The sequence below is a fragment of the Paroedura picta genome, chromosome 2 (assembly GCF_049243985.1).
Source record: "Paroedura picta isolate Pp20150507F chromosome 2, Ppicta_v3.0, whole genome shotgun sequence".
Taxonomy (NCBI): domain Eukaryota; kingdom Metazoa; phylum Chordata; class Lepidosauria; order Squamata; family Gekkonidae; genus Paroedura; species Paroedura picta.
In genome coordinates, this window is record NC_135370.1 from 73,635,352 (window position 1) to 73,652,903 (window position 17,552).

At 46.0% G+C, this 17,552-nt stretch overlaps 1 protein-coding gene across 1 annotated transcript in view; it reads right to left on the reverse strand.

Moving 5' to 3' along the window:
• ABCB6 (ATP binding cassette subfamily B member 6 (LAN blood group)) overlaps positions 1–17,044 on the reverse strand; it is a 46,345-nt gene extending 29,301 nt beyond the window's left edge. Inside the window, exons 1-4 of the mRNA XM_077320759.1 lie at positions 16,906–17,044; positions 14,773–15,304; positions 12,262–12,399; positions 4,470–4,659 (exon numbers count right to left, since the gene is read on the reverse strand). Coding sequence (XP_077176874.1) covers positions 4,470–4,659; positions 12,262–12,399; positions 14,773–15,288 — 844 coding nt within the window. The 5' untranslated portion in view covers positions 15,289–15,304; positions 16,906–17,044. The remainder of the gene's footprint in view (positions 1–4,469; positions 4,660–12,261; positions 12,400–14,772; positions 15,305–16,905) is intronic.
• Between the last annotated feature and the right edge of the window lie 508 nt (positions 17,045–17,552).

Here is a 17,552-nt window from a genome sequence, read left to right on the forward strand (position 1 = left end):
GGGGGCTTGCGTAGCTCAGTGAAGCTATGAGCTATGCCGTGCAGGGCCACCCAAGACGGACAGGTCATAGCTGAGAGCTCTGACAAAAGGTGATCCACTGGAGAAGGCAATGGCAAACCACTCCAGTATCTTTGCCATGAAAACTCTATGGACAGTTCCAATAGGCATAACGATATGACGCCGGAAGATGAGCCCCTCAGGTCGGAAGGTGTCCAATATGCTACTGGGGATGAGCAGACGGCTAGTACGAGTAGCGCCAGAATGAATGAAGCGGCTGGGCCAAAGCCGAAAGGACGCTCAGTTGTGGAAGTAACTGGTGGCGAAAAGACAGTCCAATGCTGTAAAGATTTTTATTCCATAGGAACCTGGAACGTCAGATCCATGAATCAAGGCAAGCTGGACGTGGTTAAACAAGAAATGAGAAGACTGAACATCGACATTTTAGGAATCAGTGAATTAAAATGGACAGGAATGGGTGAATTTAATTCAGATGACCATCAGGTATACTACTGTGGACAAGAATCTCGCAGAAGAAATGGAGTAGCCTTCATAATCAATAAGAGAGTAGGAAAAGCAGTCTTGGGATACAATCCCCCAAATGACAGAATGATCTCAGTTCGAATCCAAGGCAAACCATTCAACATCACAGTGATCCAGGTCTATGCCCCAACCACTGCTGCTGAAGAGGATGAAGTTGATCAGTTCTATGAAGCCCTACAACACCTTATAGAAGCAACGCCAAAAAATGATGTGCTTATCATCATGGGGGATTGGAATGCTAAAGTAGGAAGCCAAAAGATAACTGGGATAACAGGCAAGTTTGGCCTTGGAGTACAAAATGAAGCAGGGCACAGGCTGGTAGAATTTTGTCAAGAGAATACAATGGTCATAGCAAACACTCTTTTCCAACAACCCAAGAGACGACTCTACACATGGACATCACCAGACGGTCAACACAGAAATCAGATTGACTATGTACTCTGCAGCCAAAGATGGAAAAGTTCTATACAGGCAATAAAAACAAGAGCAGGAGCTGATTGTGGTTCAGATCATGAGCTTCTTGTTGCAAAATTTAGGCTTAAATTGAAGAAAGTAGGGAAAAGCACTAGGCCACTCAGGTACGAACTAAATCATATCCCCGACGAATATACAGTAGAGGTGACAAATAGATTTAAGGAATTAGATCTGATAGACAGAGTGCCTGAAGAACTATGGACGGAGGTTCGCGACATTGTACAAGAGGTAGCAACTAAAACCATCCCAAAGAAAAAGAAATGCAAGAAATCAAAATGGCTGTCTGAGGAAGCTTTACAAATAGCTAAGGAGAGAAGGAAAGTGAAAGGCAAGGGAGAAAGAGAAAGATACACCCAATTGAATGCAGAATTCCAGAGAAAAGCTAGAAGAGATAAGAATGCCTTCTTAAATGAACAGTGCAAACAAATACAAGAAAACAATAGAATGGGGAGGACCAGAGATCTTTTCAAGAAAATTGGAGATATGAAGAGAACGTTTCATGCAAAGATGGGTATGATAAGGGACCAAATTGGTAGGGACCGCACAGAAGCAGAAGAGATTAAGAAAAGGTGGCAAAATTATACAGAAGAACTATACAAGAGCGAGCTTAACATCCCTGATGACCACAGTGGGGTAGTTACTGACCTGGAGCCAGACATCCTGGAATGTGAAGTCAAATGGGCCTTAGGAAGTCTGAGCAACAATAAAGCTAGTGGTGGTGACAGCATTCCAGTTGAACTATTCAAAATCTTAAAGGACGATGCAGTAAAAGTGCTACACTCAATATGCCAGCAAATTTGGAAAACTCAGCAATGGCCACAGGATTGGAAAAGGTCAGTTTACATTCCAATCCCAAAGAAGGGCAATGCCAAAGAATGTTCAAACTACCGCACCATTGCACTCATTTCTCATGCTAGCAAAGTTATGCTCAAAATCCTACAAGCTAGGCTCCAGCAATATGTGGACCGAGAACTTCCAGAAGTACAGGCAGGATTTCGAAGAGGTAGAGGAACTAGAGATCAAATTGCCAACATACGCTGGATCATGGAAAAAGCTAGGGAGTTCCAGAAGAACATCTACTTCTGCTTCATTGACTATGCTAAAGCCTTTGATTGTGTGGAGCACAACAAATTGTGGCAAGTTCTTAAAGAGATGGGAATACCAGAGCATCTTATTTGTCTCTTGAGAAATTTATATGCAGGTCAAGAAGCAACAGTGAGAACTGAACATGGAATCACGGATTGGTTCAAAATTGAGAAAGGAGTTCGGCAAGGCTGTATACTGTCGCCTTGCCTATTTAACTTGTATGCGGAGCACATCATGAGAAAGGCGGGATTAGAGGAGTCACAAATTGGGATCAAGATTGCAGGGAGAAATATCAACAACCTCAGATATGCAGATGATACCACTCTAATGGCAGAAAGTGAAGAGGAACTAAAGAGCCTGTTGATGCGGGTGAAGGAGGAGAGTGCAAAAGTTGGCTTGAAACTCAACATCAAGAAAACAAAGATCATGGCAGCCGGCCCTCTCAATTCCTGGCAAATAGTTGGGGAAGAAATGGAGATAGTGACAGATTTTATTTTCCTCAGCTCCAAGATCACTGCAGATGGGGACTGCAGCAAAGAAATTAAAAGATGCTTGCTCCTAGGGAGGAAAGCTATGGCAAATCTAGACAGCATCCTAAAAAGCAGAGACATCACCCTACCAACAAAAGTGCGTTTAGTCAAGGCTATGGTATTCCCAGTTGCAATGTATGGCTGCGAAAGTTGGACCATAAGGAAGGCCGAGCGTCAAAGAATTGAGGCTTTTGAACTCTGGTGCTGGAGAAGACTCTTGCGAGTCCCTTGGACTGCAAGGCGAACAAACCGGTCAGTCCTAGAGGAGATCAGCCCTGACTGCTCTTTAGAAGGCCAGATCCTGAAGATGAAACTCAAATACTTTGGCCACCTCATGAGAAGGAAGGACTCCCTGGAGAAGAGCCTAATGCTAGGAGTGATCGAGGGCAAAAGAAGAAGGGGACGACAGAGAATGAGGTGGATGGATGGAGTCACTGAAGCAGTAGGTGCAAACTTAAAAGGACTCCAGGGAATGGTAGAGGACAGGAAGGCCTGGAGGATCATTGTCCATGGGGTCGCGATGGGTCAGACACGACTTCGCACATAACAACAACAACAACATGGAAGGAGGAACTGGGACCCAAGGGAGGGTGAGTCAAGAAAGCAGTGCCCATGAGCGTGGGACTTACAAAAATGCATGCCTTCCCTTTCAACACAGTATACAAACACACCTTAACTGTGATCTTTCCTAAAAGAACATATCAAACCAGGGTGTAAACTGCACGGAGCTTTTATTCCAACCCGAGATCGATTCAGTTCTTGTCCTCTACACAGAATGCGATTTCCGTTTGGATTTGGGGCAATTTCCGTTTGGATTTGGGGAACTGCAGCAAGAAGGATTGATCTGGAGTGACCCTACCTTTATTGTGCGATATCTTGGAGTGCTTTTAATGCTCAATATATTTTAAAATCCGGATTGGGAAACCAAGCTCCATGGTAGAGAACCTCTGATAGGCCACACCTGGTCATGTGACAAGCTTGCCTTAAAGGAGAAGCCCCTAATTTCTCTCAATTTCTGTTGGTCCTGGATTTTAACTCCCTCCTCTGCCTATTTCAATCTTCTCCCCCACCCCTCCAAGAAAAGAAAGAGGCTCCCTGCCTGGCTTCCCCCCCCCCCTTCTGAACTACCCTAACCACGTGCAGAAGACTTTCTTGTTTCAATGGGGAGGGGGGTAGAGGAAGACCCAAGTTCAAAGCGATCTGAATTCAACAGGATTGACAATGGAATAAAGAAAGTAAGTGCAGACTCTACCCAAGTATGGGAAACAGTGTACCCAAGCAGGGGAAATCCAGCATCATGTGGATGCTCTAAAATAATGTGCCCTAGTTCAAATGCAAACCAGAGCAGAACTTCCTTGTAGGAGCAGCTCATTTGTCATAGAATCATAGAATCATAGAGTTGAAGGGGCCATACAGGCCATCTAGTCCAACCCCCTGCTCAACGCAGGATCAGCCGTAAGCATCCTAAAGCATCCTAGAAAAATGTGTATCCAACCTTTGCTTGAAGACTGCCAGTGAGGGGGATCTCACCACCTCCTTAGGCAGCCTATTCCACTGCTGAACTACTCTGATTGTGAAAATTTTTTTCCTGATATCTAGCCTATATCGTTGTACTTGAAGTTTAAACCCATTACTGCGTGTCCTCTCCTCTGCAGCCAACAGAAACAGCATCCTGCCTTCCTCCAAGTGACAACCTTTCAAATACTTAAAGAGGGCTATCATGTCTCCTCTCAACCTCCTTTTCTCCAGGCTGAACATTCACTGTTGTCCCATGCTCCCTGGTATGCACTCTGGATCTATGCTAGGAGTAGCGTTATGCTGCCTTGGAAACCTACTTACCAATATTCCTGTAATAGATGGGCACAAAGACGTTGACAACACGCTCTATCCCCATCAGCATCATGCAGAATACCACTAGGCACTGCAGCAGGCAGTTTCCCTTTGGCCAGAGATACAGGGAAAGTAGGCGTATCTTCCGACCAAAATTCTTCCAAGTGGAGCGATTCTCTCTTTCATCTGGAAGCAAGGGCTGAGAAGCAAAAAGAGAAGTCAATGCAGGAGGAGGGACTTCAGGGCAGGGGGGCTGAAAATGTTCCACCTGTGTTTTCATGGGGAAGGAGACCAACAGTGTCTCTAATATGGGGCCTAAGCAAAGAGAACAGCTGACATACTGGAGAGGGGCTGAGGCAGAAATCGAGCAGAGGCTTTGAATACAGGAGCTTCATACAGGGAGAAATGCAGCCAGATGGGAAGGTAAAGCACAGTCATTGAAGCTGAAGAAGAAAGGCATGGGACCCTGGGGATAGGATAAATTGGGAGAACATGATAGGAAAAGGCCAGGACCTCAGTGTGTTTCCATTTGCTTTGGTAGGATATCCAGCTTGAAGAAGCGATCCTATTCCAACTTGCATCTTGCATCTTCTCAGTACTGTTGCAGCAGCTGAGACAAACCAGTATAACTAAGACCTAGATTTAAGCTATGCTGAAAGGGTCTAATCTAAAGACTATAGGTCAGGTTTGTAGCCAGCCAAGAAAGAATGAATTTTCAAGGATTCAAGGCAGAACAGGCCTCTACTCCCACCAGATCCCTAAATTTCCTTTCTCTTCCTTATTCACTACCCATTGTTCAATCACCATAGCAGCTCACACATCCTGTTTTATGACCTATTTATGAGCTAGGCCCCACTGTGATTGGCTAGACCAGGAGGATGGAGCTTTTGTGAGAACTATATATTTAGGACTAGTGTACAAACTTGCTTTGTGAACAGACCCTGTGATAATACTTTAAGTCTAGCATCAAAGCATTTTCTTTTTAGAAGTAAGAGGTGTGTGAGTTTAGGGACTGTGTGAGTATAGCAACAAGGTAAAGAAAGGTAAAGTCAAGGTAAACAAGGGAAAGACTTGCTTTGTATCATATATCATTATTTAATAATGTCACAATTCTAGCAGAGGTCTTTGCCGCGAGGCATCATGGATACTTCAGGCAACCTTCATGCAAGAAGTGAGATATGGTAGATGTGAACCAGAGAAAAGATGGGCAGTGAGGCCTCTGTGTTGCCAGTCTGTGTGTGTGTGTGTGTGGGGGGGGGTGCTCTGCGTTAGGGCTACAGAATCAAAGACAACAGTAGGAAAAGACGTTCAAGGGTGAGGGGAAGGAAATGAATGGGAAGAGAATTCTTGTGGGAGCAAGGGAGTCAGAAGGCATCCTGAACCACTTGATCTCTGAAACTGTTTTCAGAAGTGCTCTAGTGAGAATCCTGCCAGAGGACAGCTGTCACATGGGGAAGAAGACTCTCAGCTCCTCAAGGACAGAAGTGATTTAACCACATTCTGCAAGACAAGGAAGAGAAGTCTGGTGGTGGCTGGTGAGTCCCCAGGGAGTGGTAGGGAAGTAACTATGCCAATCAGACTGGTTAGTGTATGGACTCTTCCTAGTACCTGGATCCAGGCTGTGGGCAACAGGCTGCCCAGACTTCTCATGTCCACTGGTATCTGGTCCTGCTCATCCCCATGAGAATGGATGACGTGGCTAAGTGCAGTTATCATAAGGTTTTAGGAGGGAAAGCGTAGGGCCCTGGAGTCTAGATGGCAATTTTGTGCATTTTCCGCATACGTAAGTAGGGAACTATAAAGGAAGAAGATTACCTCAGAAGTTCGAATGGCTACAGAAATCGCATTTTAAGACAGGTATAATTTGTGGCACTACTAGCCTAATGAAGAACTGCTGGCAAGAGAAGGACTACACTGCATGAAGACTAGAAAAAAGAAGCCAAACACATCAAGAGAGCTTGAAGCAGAATTCTGTGGTTGATGGAGACATGAGGCCAAAGGTACATTCAAAGATATGGAGACCTAGATATTACTGAAAGAACTAGGGGAATTGTGGGTCATCTAGAAAGCACACAACAAAATGACAAGACAGACCTTCAAGTAGAACATTCATGGCTTTTGATGGGTAGAATCCAGTGGGAAAGCCTGTGGAAGTAGTTAGCAGTGCCCATCATTCCTTCACCTTCCCCAGCTGGGCTTGCAAACAGAATGTACCAAATGAAGAAGAAGAAGAGTCGGTTCTTATATGTCGCTTTTCTCTACCTGAAGGAGTCTCAGAGTGGCTTACAGTCGCCTTCCCTTTCTTCTCCCCACAACAGACACCCTGTGGGGTGGGTGAGGCTGAGAGAGCCCTGATATGACTGCTCGGTCAGAACAGCTTTGTGGCGTGCCCAAGATCACCCAGCTGGCTGCATGTGGGGGAGTGCAGAATAGAACCCGGCTCACCAAATTAGTAGTCCGCACTCCTAACCACTACACCAAACTGGCTCTCTGGGGAATCAGACAAAATATTTCTCACAAGTTTTTGTGCTTGTCTCTACCTGATGTCCATTCAATAATACTCAAAGTACAGGATATAAATAAGATGAACTTGAATAGAAGAAGAGCTGTTTTTTTGTACCCCACTTTTTCCTACCCAAAGGAGTTTCCAAGTGGTTTACAACTGCCTACCCTGCTTTTCCACAACGGACGCCCTGTGAGGTAGATGGGGCTGAGAGAGCTCTGAGAGAACTGCAACTGGCCCAAGGTCATCCAGCTGGCAGCATGTGGAGGAGTGGTGAATCAAACCCAGTTCTCCAGATTAGAGGCCTCCTCTCTTAACCACTACACCATACTGGCTCCCCAACAATTTAAGATGCTCAGAAAGAATAGATGCAGGAGTATCATTTATCCCACATGTGGACCTCTGCATGGAAAGCCAAGACAGGCTACCCTTGTGGGGAGGGTTTGGTAAAAATAAAACAATATAGTGGTTGGAGTTTATTAAGGAACCAAAGAAGGAATTAAAAAATTATAAAAGATTGGGGGGGGGGAGCAAGAATGCTCCTGCCATCTCCTGGGGACAAATTTCATTAAGTGCAGGGTATTCAAGAAACTCCTGATATGATTTTTTTAGAATGAAGGAGAAGGCTGGCTCTCCTTGACTTGACCCTAACCAATAGACCTGATCATTTGCATTTAGGCAAAAATTTAAAGACATATGTATAAGATGGGGAACAACTGGCTTGGCAGTAGTCCTTGAACAAAAGATCCTGAGGCTGCAGCTTATTACAAGCTAAACCTGAGTTATCAGTGTGATGCCACTGCAAAAAGGATTAATATGATTTTAGGCTGCATTGCATACAGTTCCAGGTCACAAAACATAACAGATCCATCCATATTGGTCAGGCCTTATGTCCTGAATCCTGTATTAATTTCTCAGTTCAAGAAAATATCGACAAATTGGAGCAGACTCAAATAAGGGCAGCAAAGATGACCAGTGGCCTGGAAAACAAGTCCTACAAGGAAAGGATGAAGGAACTGAGTATATTAGCCTGGAGAAAGTAAGATTGGAGAGAGATGTGGCCCTGCTTTTAAAATGCCTGCAGGGCTTTAATGGAAGAGGGCAAAGTCTTATTCTTTGCAGCTCCTAAGGGTGAGATCAGACCCTCTGGTCAGAAGGTACAGGATGGTAGGTTTCAGTGGAGCATCAAGAATAATCTCCTAATTGTGAGAGCAGCCTGGCAACAGAACCAAGGGGAAGGTTCTCCTTCAGTGGAGGCTTTCGTATCAAAGCTAGACAGACATCTATCAAGAATGCATAGGTTTAGATTCCCTGGATTGAGAAGGGGGTTAGACCAGATGGCCTATAAGCCCCCTTCCAACATTTGGATCCATGCAGATAGTCCATAGTCTCCAGCTCCTACCTCAAGAAGTAGAATAATCTCCAGCCCTGAAGCCATGGAAACGCTAAACTCACTCGCCATTCTCAAGTCAATCTTGATGTGAGAATACTTGATTCCATCTTAAGACACATGCAACAACAGATGCTTCTTATGACAGTCAAATTATCCTGGAGGAGCAACTTGCTTATGTATCCTGATCATCTTTCTTTTCTGCAATTCCCAACCTATATTAGGAAGCCAGGTTATAAATACCAGATGCTTTTAAATACACTTTAAAAAACTATCAGATATTTAAAATGACATAGATTCAAGGGGAGAAAAAACAACCAAAAAGCTGGAAGTCTGACCAGGCTTCTAACAAGGAATTGCTGGCTCCATCTGTGAACATCATCACAATTGTAAGATTTGCTCCCAGGACCTCTAAGAGACACTCATTAGCGCACCCCACTTCTAACAGGGGTCAGGCAAGTGGCCCTGGGAAGTTTACATGAAGAATTATGTACAATTAGAACTTGTGACATTGTTTATTTTTCTATTATATATATATGCAGGTGAGAACTAGCTCTTTCTAAGCACAGAAACTGGTTGGCTTGAGTGCAGAATCTGAGCTTTGTGGAAGCATCCTAGGGGACTGTGTCACCACCAGCAGTGGATTAGCCTATTTGCATCAGTGGGGCCTGCTAGCTGGTTACTGTTCAAGCTGGTGGAGATACCAGTCTAGCAGGAAAGGGAGGCTGGAGGGGAGCCTCACCCTGAAACAGAGGATTGTCCCCAACTTCAAAGCATAGTCCAGGAGGGAAGCACAGTGCCATCTACTGGAGATCGTTCACACCAGCTGGCCTTTAGTATTGATAGAAGCAAGTCTCTAACCACAATCAATATTCAACTGTTTTCAGCTTTAGCTCATACTTCATTAGACAGTAGCCTCTCAGATTAACATCTAACTCAATTTACAGTATAATGACCTTCTTGCATGCCTTGGATATACTACCGCCCAAAAAAAATCACTGCCAAATCAGTGTCATTCATGCATGATGGTCAGCACTAGAATTGCTCATTTCAGTTTACAGTATATTACCCCAGTAATACAATTCCAGCATAAATGCCTTTCATACAATTTGCTTACATTGCTCAATAAACGTATGGGCCTGTAGTTCTGTGGGTCATTCCTATCTCTTTTTTTTGTAGATTGGAGCCACCAAGGTCTTGCAAGTTTAATTGTGATGGACACATTTGTTGCACTTTGGCAAACTCCACTCACTAAAAAGCTGTGTTACTATGGTCTCTCACTTCAACTGATTCTGACTATGGTATAAAACAAGGCTATAGAGCTTGTTGACAAGGGTGATAGAAGTAGAGAGGCAATATGATTTCAACAATATTAAGGATCCACTTTTTAGGAAATATCTTTTAATCAGGAACACCTGGATGCAATACCTAATCAAAGTTGTAAACCCTGAGCACAGGAGATCCTTCACCCTCCTTCGTTTTGTTGTTAGGTGCAAAGTCGTGTCCGACCCATCGCAACCCCATGGACAATGATCCTCCAGGCCTTCCTGTCCTCTACCATTCCCCGGAGTTCATTTAAGTTTGCACCTACTGCTTCAGTGACTCCATCCAGCCACCTCATTCTCTGTCGTCCCCTTCTTCTTTTGCCCTCGATCGCTCCCAGCATTAGGCTCTTCTCCAGGAAGTCCTTCCTTCTCATGAGGTGGCCAAAGTATTTGAGTTTCATCTTCAGGATCTGGCCTTCTAAGGAGCAGTCAGGGCTGATCTCCTCTAGGACTGACCGGTTTGTTCGCCTTGCAGTCCAAGGGACTTGCAAGAGTCTTCTCCAGCACCAGAGTTCAAAAGCCTCAATTCTTTGACGCTCGGCTTTCCTTATGGTCCAACTTTCGCAGCCATACATTGCAACTGGGAATACCATAGCCTTGACTAAACGCACTTTTGTTGGCAGGGTGATGTCTCTGCTTTTTAGGATGCTGCCTAGATTTGCCATAGCTTTCCTACCCAGGAACAAGCGTCTTTTAATTTCTTTGCTCCTTTGTTACAATGCCCTAAACTCTACATACTTGAGTGGGAAATTTGATGGACTTGCAGTCAAGGAACGACTCTGTATTTGCATTGAGGGTCAAGATGAGACCACAGAACACATCTTATTTGAGTGTAAATTATATATCCATATTTGCTCAGGTGCATTTTACCAATGCTTATAGAATGCCCTCACAGCCTGAGAAAACATCGCCTGCAATTGTTGTGATCAGATTCAAACTAACAAAATAGCAAGAATTCCTTGGCTAGCTTCCAGAATAAGGAAATATTGGTTCATTAATGTAGAGCCATTCTAAGTATACTGATAAGTTTGTAGAACTATTTATGCTTTTATGGTGTGTTTCTTAATCTTGTATTTTGTTTATATATTTTAATTGTCTTATTGCTATTATGTCTCATTTTACTCTTGTATTTTATTGGTCTATAACCACGAAATAAATATTGACTGATACCCCAGTAATAATGGCAACAGACCTGAATTATGGAGGTATTCCCAGCAGCTTGTATAGAAGGGGAGAGCTGCCAGAAAGTTGCGTCTCAACCAAATTTGATTGCATCTCTCAGCAAGTTTTGCACCCTTGAACTGGCCTTATCAGCTTGCCCTACCTCTTCAGAGAACATGTGCCTACGGCATACTGCCTGTGTGTCCTCCTCTACTTCCCACTATTGGCACCTCTCTCCTAACTGAGTCTGGCAACAGGAGTTTCTGTGTGGCTACACAACAGGCATTACTCTCACAAGCAATGCTACACCAGAAAAGAAATAGCTGCTGGATCTCTTACTGTCTTGCTGCTGTTGAGACACAGCAACCTTTGAGCATGAGACCACCTTGCGCCAGGTCCAGGAACCCTTGGTCCATGAGGGTGTCTTCTGGCAGCAGCATTCTAGGCTCTCCAGTGAAGATGCTACTGCCTCTGTCCTTCTGCTTGCGGTCTCTTTGCCTGGAGAGGCCAGGGACTGATCCTGGCCCCTTCTGCATGTCAACCATGTCCTCTACCACTGAGCCACAGTGTCCCCTCCCTCTTCTTCAATGAGTGGCATCCCTAGACCCCATCCTGTCCTGCACTCTACCAACCATGCCCTGATTTTGCAGCATCTCCTTCCAACCTCCTAGAAGTTTGGTCCTGAGGTTGCAGGAGCTGCAAGCAGGAACAATCATGTAAGCAGAGGGGCTAGAGAAGAAAGGGAGGGAACCAGTTCCTTTTGTGTCTTCTGTCAGTGGAGCTCCACTGGCCACAGGAATTATTTCCCCAGAAACTGGAAGGGGCTACATGAAGCGAGAAGTCTGGGAGACTCCATTTGCACAGAGAACAGATCTTGTTTCTGCTCCAGATCTGAGAACTAGAGCAAGTATTAGTCACTGGCATTATGTTGCAAAAAGGGCGTGGTGGAGGGCAGGGCACCTCCACCCTCCTACTACATGCAAGTACTGAAGGACATGTTGACTCAGGAGAGAGAGCCACACTTGAATTGCCAGGGCATAAATCCCTTGCCAACCCGAGCCCATTTTTAGAGGCATCTCTGTGTCAGCTGTTATACATGCTCTGGCTTTATAGTCCAGCCTGCACCTGACTTTGATGCAACGTCCTGTGGCCACTTTTGCAGGGGAAGGGGAACAATTCATTGGGGGGGGGGGAGACAAAAAAACCTTCCTGTTCCTTACAAAGTGATGCTCCTGGCTCCCACACCACCCAGCTAGTTCACATTAGATAGATAGATAGATAGATAGATAGATAGATAGAGAGAGAGAGAGAGAGAGAGAGAGAGAGAGAGAGAGAGAGAGAGAGAGAGAGAGAGAGAGAGAGAGAGAGAGAGAGAGAGAGAGAGAGAGAGAGAGAGACTGCTTTGAGGGTACAGGAGCCCACCTGTCTGTTTTCCACGTCACGTTCATCCTCATTGATTAGCAGCATGTAGGGCTTCCGGGGCAGCCCAGGGGCCTTTATCCCCAAGGTGAAGAGGGTCAAAGTGCAGATGTAGCGTAGTAACCAGAGACTGAACTGTACCTGGACGGATGGATTGAAGGTCAGATGCAAACAAACAACAAACAAATTTAATAATTACTTGGATCAGTTTGGTATTACAATATTCATTGATCTTTTCAGAATACTTAGGTACTTTTAAACTATTTGCCAGTTTCCTAGAGACTAGTTTATGGTCAACAATCCATGTCCTTATATAAGTGCTAAAAGACTTATATGACACTGGAAGGATAAATGCCCATTTCCAGAAATCCAGTGGATTGAGGACTTCAAATTTAACAGCATTTGAATGAATGATATATAGACAGTATTTGCACATGGACATATTTTTAGATATTGTTATATTTTTATTGTTATATTTTTTATTATTTTGGTCTGGGGAATTAAAAATTAATTTTAAAAACCCACATGTACAACTATGTTCTAGACTACAGTTCCTGAAACCTTTTAACAAACTGTCAGCAATTCATCAGCATCCACACTCCCCCACTCATAGATAAAACTGGAAGTGCCTGGGGAGTGCTTTGTACTGAAAAATGGAATTTAAATATTTTAATAAAAAATCTGTTCCATAGTGCTTGGAAACAATCAAAGCTGGATTTATTTGTTATTTGACATAGACTGCCCCTATCTATACATGGGCTCAGGGGCGGTTTACAGCAAAAACATCCATAGACAATTAAAACAACATAAAAATTTTAAATGAAGTAGAAGAGCTTCAGGCAGCACAGATTGGCTCCTTCTAGAGGCTTTGGGCCTGGGCTGGCAAGAGAAATGGGACCTCAGTAGTTGTGAGAATAAATCACCAATGATCACAAGGGCATGACTGCATAAAGACAAGCCACTTCTCCTATAGGATGACGGGAAGGGAAGAGAGCACAGGAAAGCAGGGCTGGAAGCACTGGACAATTGGTTCCTAGATCACAGGTTTTAAATGAGGGTGCAGCACCGTGCTGACAGAACCCCACCACACTGGCTTTTCTAAAAGGGAGACCCATCTTCTTCTACCAAATATAGGGCCAAAAAGTGCCCTTTGTCTGTTATTTACTAGTTGACTTACAGGAATGGAGTGGTGTTGTTTGCTCTTCTCGATGAGGACCAGTGTGGGGTCATATTTAGATTACAAATGAGGAAAATCTCCAATCTGCCATTAAGCTCACTGTGCGACCTTGGGCCACACTTTCGTTCAGTCTACCACACAGGAGGAAACATGTATGCCCCTCTAAATTCCTTTGCTGATTGTCTATGCTCTTCCATCCCGGCATTTCTAACCTCTTGTTATTTTTAACTGACTTGTTTCATTCATCCCTTTGGTCTTTATTGTATTATACATGAGCTGTCTTGAGCAGGTTCTTTAAAGAAATAAAAAGTGAGATTAAAATGTAGTGTCTTAACAAGGTATCTAGGATGAGATCAGTTCCCCCCTTCCATCTTGCTTCAAGAGGGCCAGGTGAACACATTCTCTGTACAAGGAAATTGGAAATCTCAAACTTATCACTGAAAAACCTTTTAGCCCAGACTTTATACCAAGTCATTGGCAAAAGTCCTGCTGAAATGAATCAGCAAAACAGTATCTTCCCTTGAGTGTGTATTTAAGCACACATGCATAAACACACACACACACAAACCCTTCTGTTGCCCAAAGTGACTCAGCAAAAGCGTGCAAATAGAGGGAAAAAGACAAACAATGCCTGGTGCCTGAGAACAGTAACAGCAGCTAGTGTGTGCCTGGATCATCTGATCAAGCACCTTCCCTAGACTCTCTTCTCTCAGCTCTGGAGGCAAGATTCCCTTCTTCCTATTTCAGGGTAATAGATCTTCCAAGGTGTGGCTGAAGCCTCATCTCTCCCCAATGGTAACACAAAAAGGCACTGGAATGCCCTCCACACTCTGAGGTTGACCCTTTCTCATGGGCAGAGTTTCTGTGTGTTTGATCTGCACGAGAGATGGTCATTGAATCTCCAGCCTCAACTGTTGACTTCTCAAGGCTGCTTCTCCACATACACACAGCTGGATCTCATTGAGGTTATTTGCAATTTTCTCTGGGAAAAGTATTATCACTGATAAGAAAATTGTCACCTCACTTGTGAACTGGTTCACAACTCTTTCTCCAGTTCCCATTTGGATGCCTGTCCACACAGCTCCAGTTCAGAGGATCAGATGCCTCCTTTATCCTTGCTGCCTATACAAGCCGGGTGCTTCAGGCCATGATGGTCCTCTTCCTATGCACACGGCAAGCACAGACCACTCACTATACGGCCAGCACCAGCAGCACCGCATGGGAATGACCTGCTCTTAGGCAGGTGATGTCGCACATGGACAAAGGGCCAAGTTCTTGGACTACAGCACCGGACAGGCAACCTGTTTCTGACCTCTCTAGACACCCCATTGACTTACCTTTTGGTTGGTGTCCTCTAAGCCCCACCACCAGAGAGGGCTGTTCCATGAGATGAAGGACAGGTTCTCTGCAGCAAATGCCAGGGCCCAGAAGAAGAGCAGGATAGCTCCGTGGCCTCGGATCCGGTCCTGCACCATCACTCTGGTGCGCTCCAAGTGCAACAGCCCAACAGAAGTGGCCCAGCTCACGGCAGAAAGACAGGCGTATAGCACCACGTAGCCATAAAGCTGCCGCATGCCCAGTGCTTGCCACAGCAAAGCAACAAAGGGCAGCAGCGCAAGTAGCAGGGAGAAGAGGACTTGTACTGAGTACAGGCGGGAACGTGGGATGTACTTTGGCTCCATGGCACGACCAAACCGGGCATAACAGGCATACTGCAGGGCACCCAACAGGAGACAGACGCTGAGCAGCACTGCAGGCACCAGGGTGAAATAGAAACAGGGGAGCAACCCTTGCTGACCCCATGCCTGGGTCAGGGACTCATTCCCCTCACAGTAGCTTTGTAGTGCCAACATCCTGCTGGCTGAAGAGCTGCAGAGACATGGATGAAGAAAGGAGATTCCAGGAGTACATTTGCACCAAAGTACACAAATAAAAATATACAGGCTTATCATGCCCTCATGTCTTTAGGCACCAAATACAGATGTGCACATAGGAACATCATACATACAGACCTATGTGCCTTATGCAGGCAAGAGTGTTTGTTATTCTAGATCAGATCTTTTGGTCCATCTCACTCAGAGCCCTATCTCCAAGAAAAGGCTGAGAGAGAGTCTTCCCAGGAAAAAAGAAAAGAGGAAAACCAATAAGGCTAAGGAGATTGCCTGGCACCCTTTCCTTCCATACCACCTGCTACTGACTAGCAGAACGACAAAAAGCCGGGCAAAGAGAACCCAGTTGCTGACATCTATGTTATCCCCTGGAGCAGAAATCAGTCCTTGCCTTTCTCCCCATCCTTTGGCTTAGAAAAGCAGCAACAAGTTTTTTTTTTTTTACTTTCCCTAAAGTCTTTGGGCGATATTTCCTTTGCAGAGGCTACCTGTGGTACAAGCAGTCTCTTCTTGAGGCACATGGCTTTGTAATGAATAGACTGCTCAGCAGAGGGATGAAAAATGAATGCTCTTCCCCCTTGGCAAAGAACCATTTGGCTATACAATCCCTTGCAGCTGTTCAATTTATGCAGAGGTCCATAATCTTGGGCCATTCCATTATGCTGCCATTATTAAGAGCATTTTTCATGGATTTTTTTTAACCTACGCATGCCAATGTGATTATGTAATCCCAGAGCAATGAGTTCCACAAATTATAAGTGACTTATGTAGTTTGTCCCCACCACCTGTAATCATTTACCCCTCACTCGTTTATCCTTTACACTGGACAGAATACAAACTATTCAGATTCACAATTCTCCCTTCTGCGTCAGAGGTGTTATTTTTTAGCCTTCACTTCCACAAAAAAGGAATGCTGATATTTTTATGCCTCCCCCTGGACCTTAACATTGTTCTGCTCTGCACTTTCTGACTCAGGCCATTAAAATAGTTCAACCATCGCCATGTTAACATGCTGCCCTTGGGAATCTCTCCTGTCGTCCATGGGCCAGGTTAGCTGTTCTACATGGCATTTCCCTGGCGGTGACCTAGGCCTGCCCAAAGGGCGCTTCAGGAGCTGCCAGGCTGAGCCGAGTGCCCTGTCCAGCGCTTGGCTCCTCACGCTGCCCACAGGGGCCCTGGGGACAGCACCGGCTTGTTCCAATCGCTGCAGACACGCCGCTAGACAGGCCGCTCCCCCCAACAGCGGCTAGACTTTGGCTGCTCGTGGAAGGAAAGAGGGCCAAATCCGACGCGTCGCCCTTAGTCGGGAGGACAGACTGTTTGGGGGTCGGCGGCAGAAGGAAGGGGGGGGGGCAAACCAGAGGCTCCATCATGCTCGACCCTGAGTGGAGAGAGAAGCCTTTCCGGCCCCACGCGGAGGAGGGGACGTGCGAGGAAGACCGCTGCCCCGGGGACGAGAGCATGGAGGGAGGTGGAGCGGCGCCCTCCCTTTCGGCCCTGCCTGCCGCCAGCCGGTAGCGGCGCAGCCCCCGGGCCTCTGCCCGGCCGCCCCTTCCCCAGCCAGGCACGGGCAGCGCTCACCTGGCGGCACACCTCCCGCGCAGCCTCCTGTCGCTCGGCCAGGGCACCAAGGCGCCACCCGACGAAGGCGCCGCGCAACCGGAGCCCCAGCAGGCCCTGCCCGCACGCCCGGGTCCTAGCGCCGCCTGTTCCCTCGGACTCCTCCTCGGTCCTAGCGCCCGTGAGTGCCACGCATCATCCCACAACCCGGCCTACAAGATGCTCAGAGGTGTGACCTCGGCTCTGCTGGTTGGCGTTGGGAGTCAGCGGTGAAGTGGCTAAGTTAGCGGGTGACACAAAATTGTTCAGGGCGGTGAGGCGCTCCAGAAGGATCCGTCGAGGCTGGGCGAGTAGGCAACAAGGCAGCAAATGTGGGCTCGTGCACAGTAATGCACATTGGAGCCAAAAATCCTGACTCGGCCCGGGAGCGAGCCCTTGGCGTTGTGGTAGATAACTCGCAGAAAATGTTGACTCAGTGTGTATAATTACAATAAAAAAGGCAAATGCTATGCCTGCCATCAGTGGCTATTATTCATAATGCATGGGCAGCACACTATGTCTGGGGCAGTGGTGCCCTGGATTCTTGGTGCTGGGGGGGGGGCAACAGTGGGAGCATTCCTGGAGTTCTGGCTCCACTGGTGGATCTCCTGAGGACACCTGAATTGAGA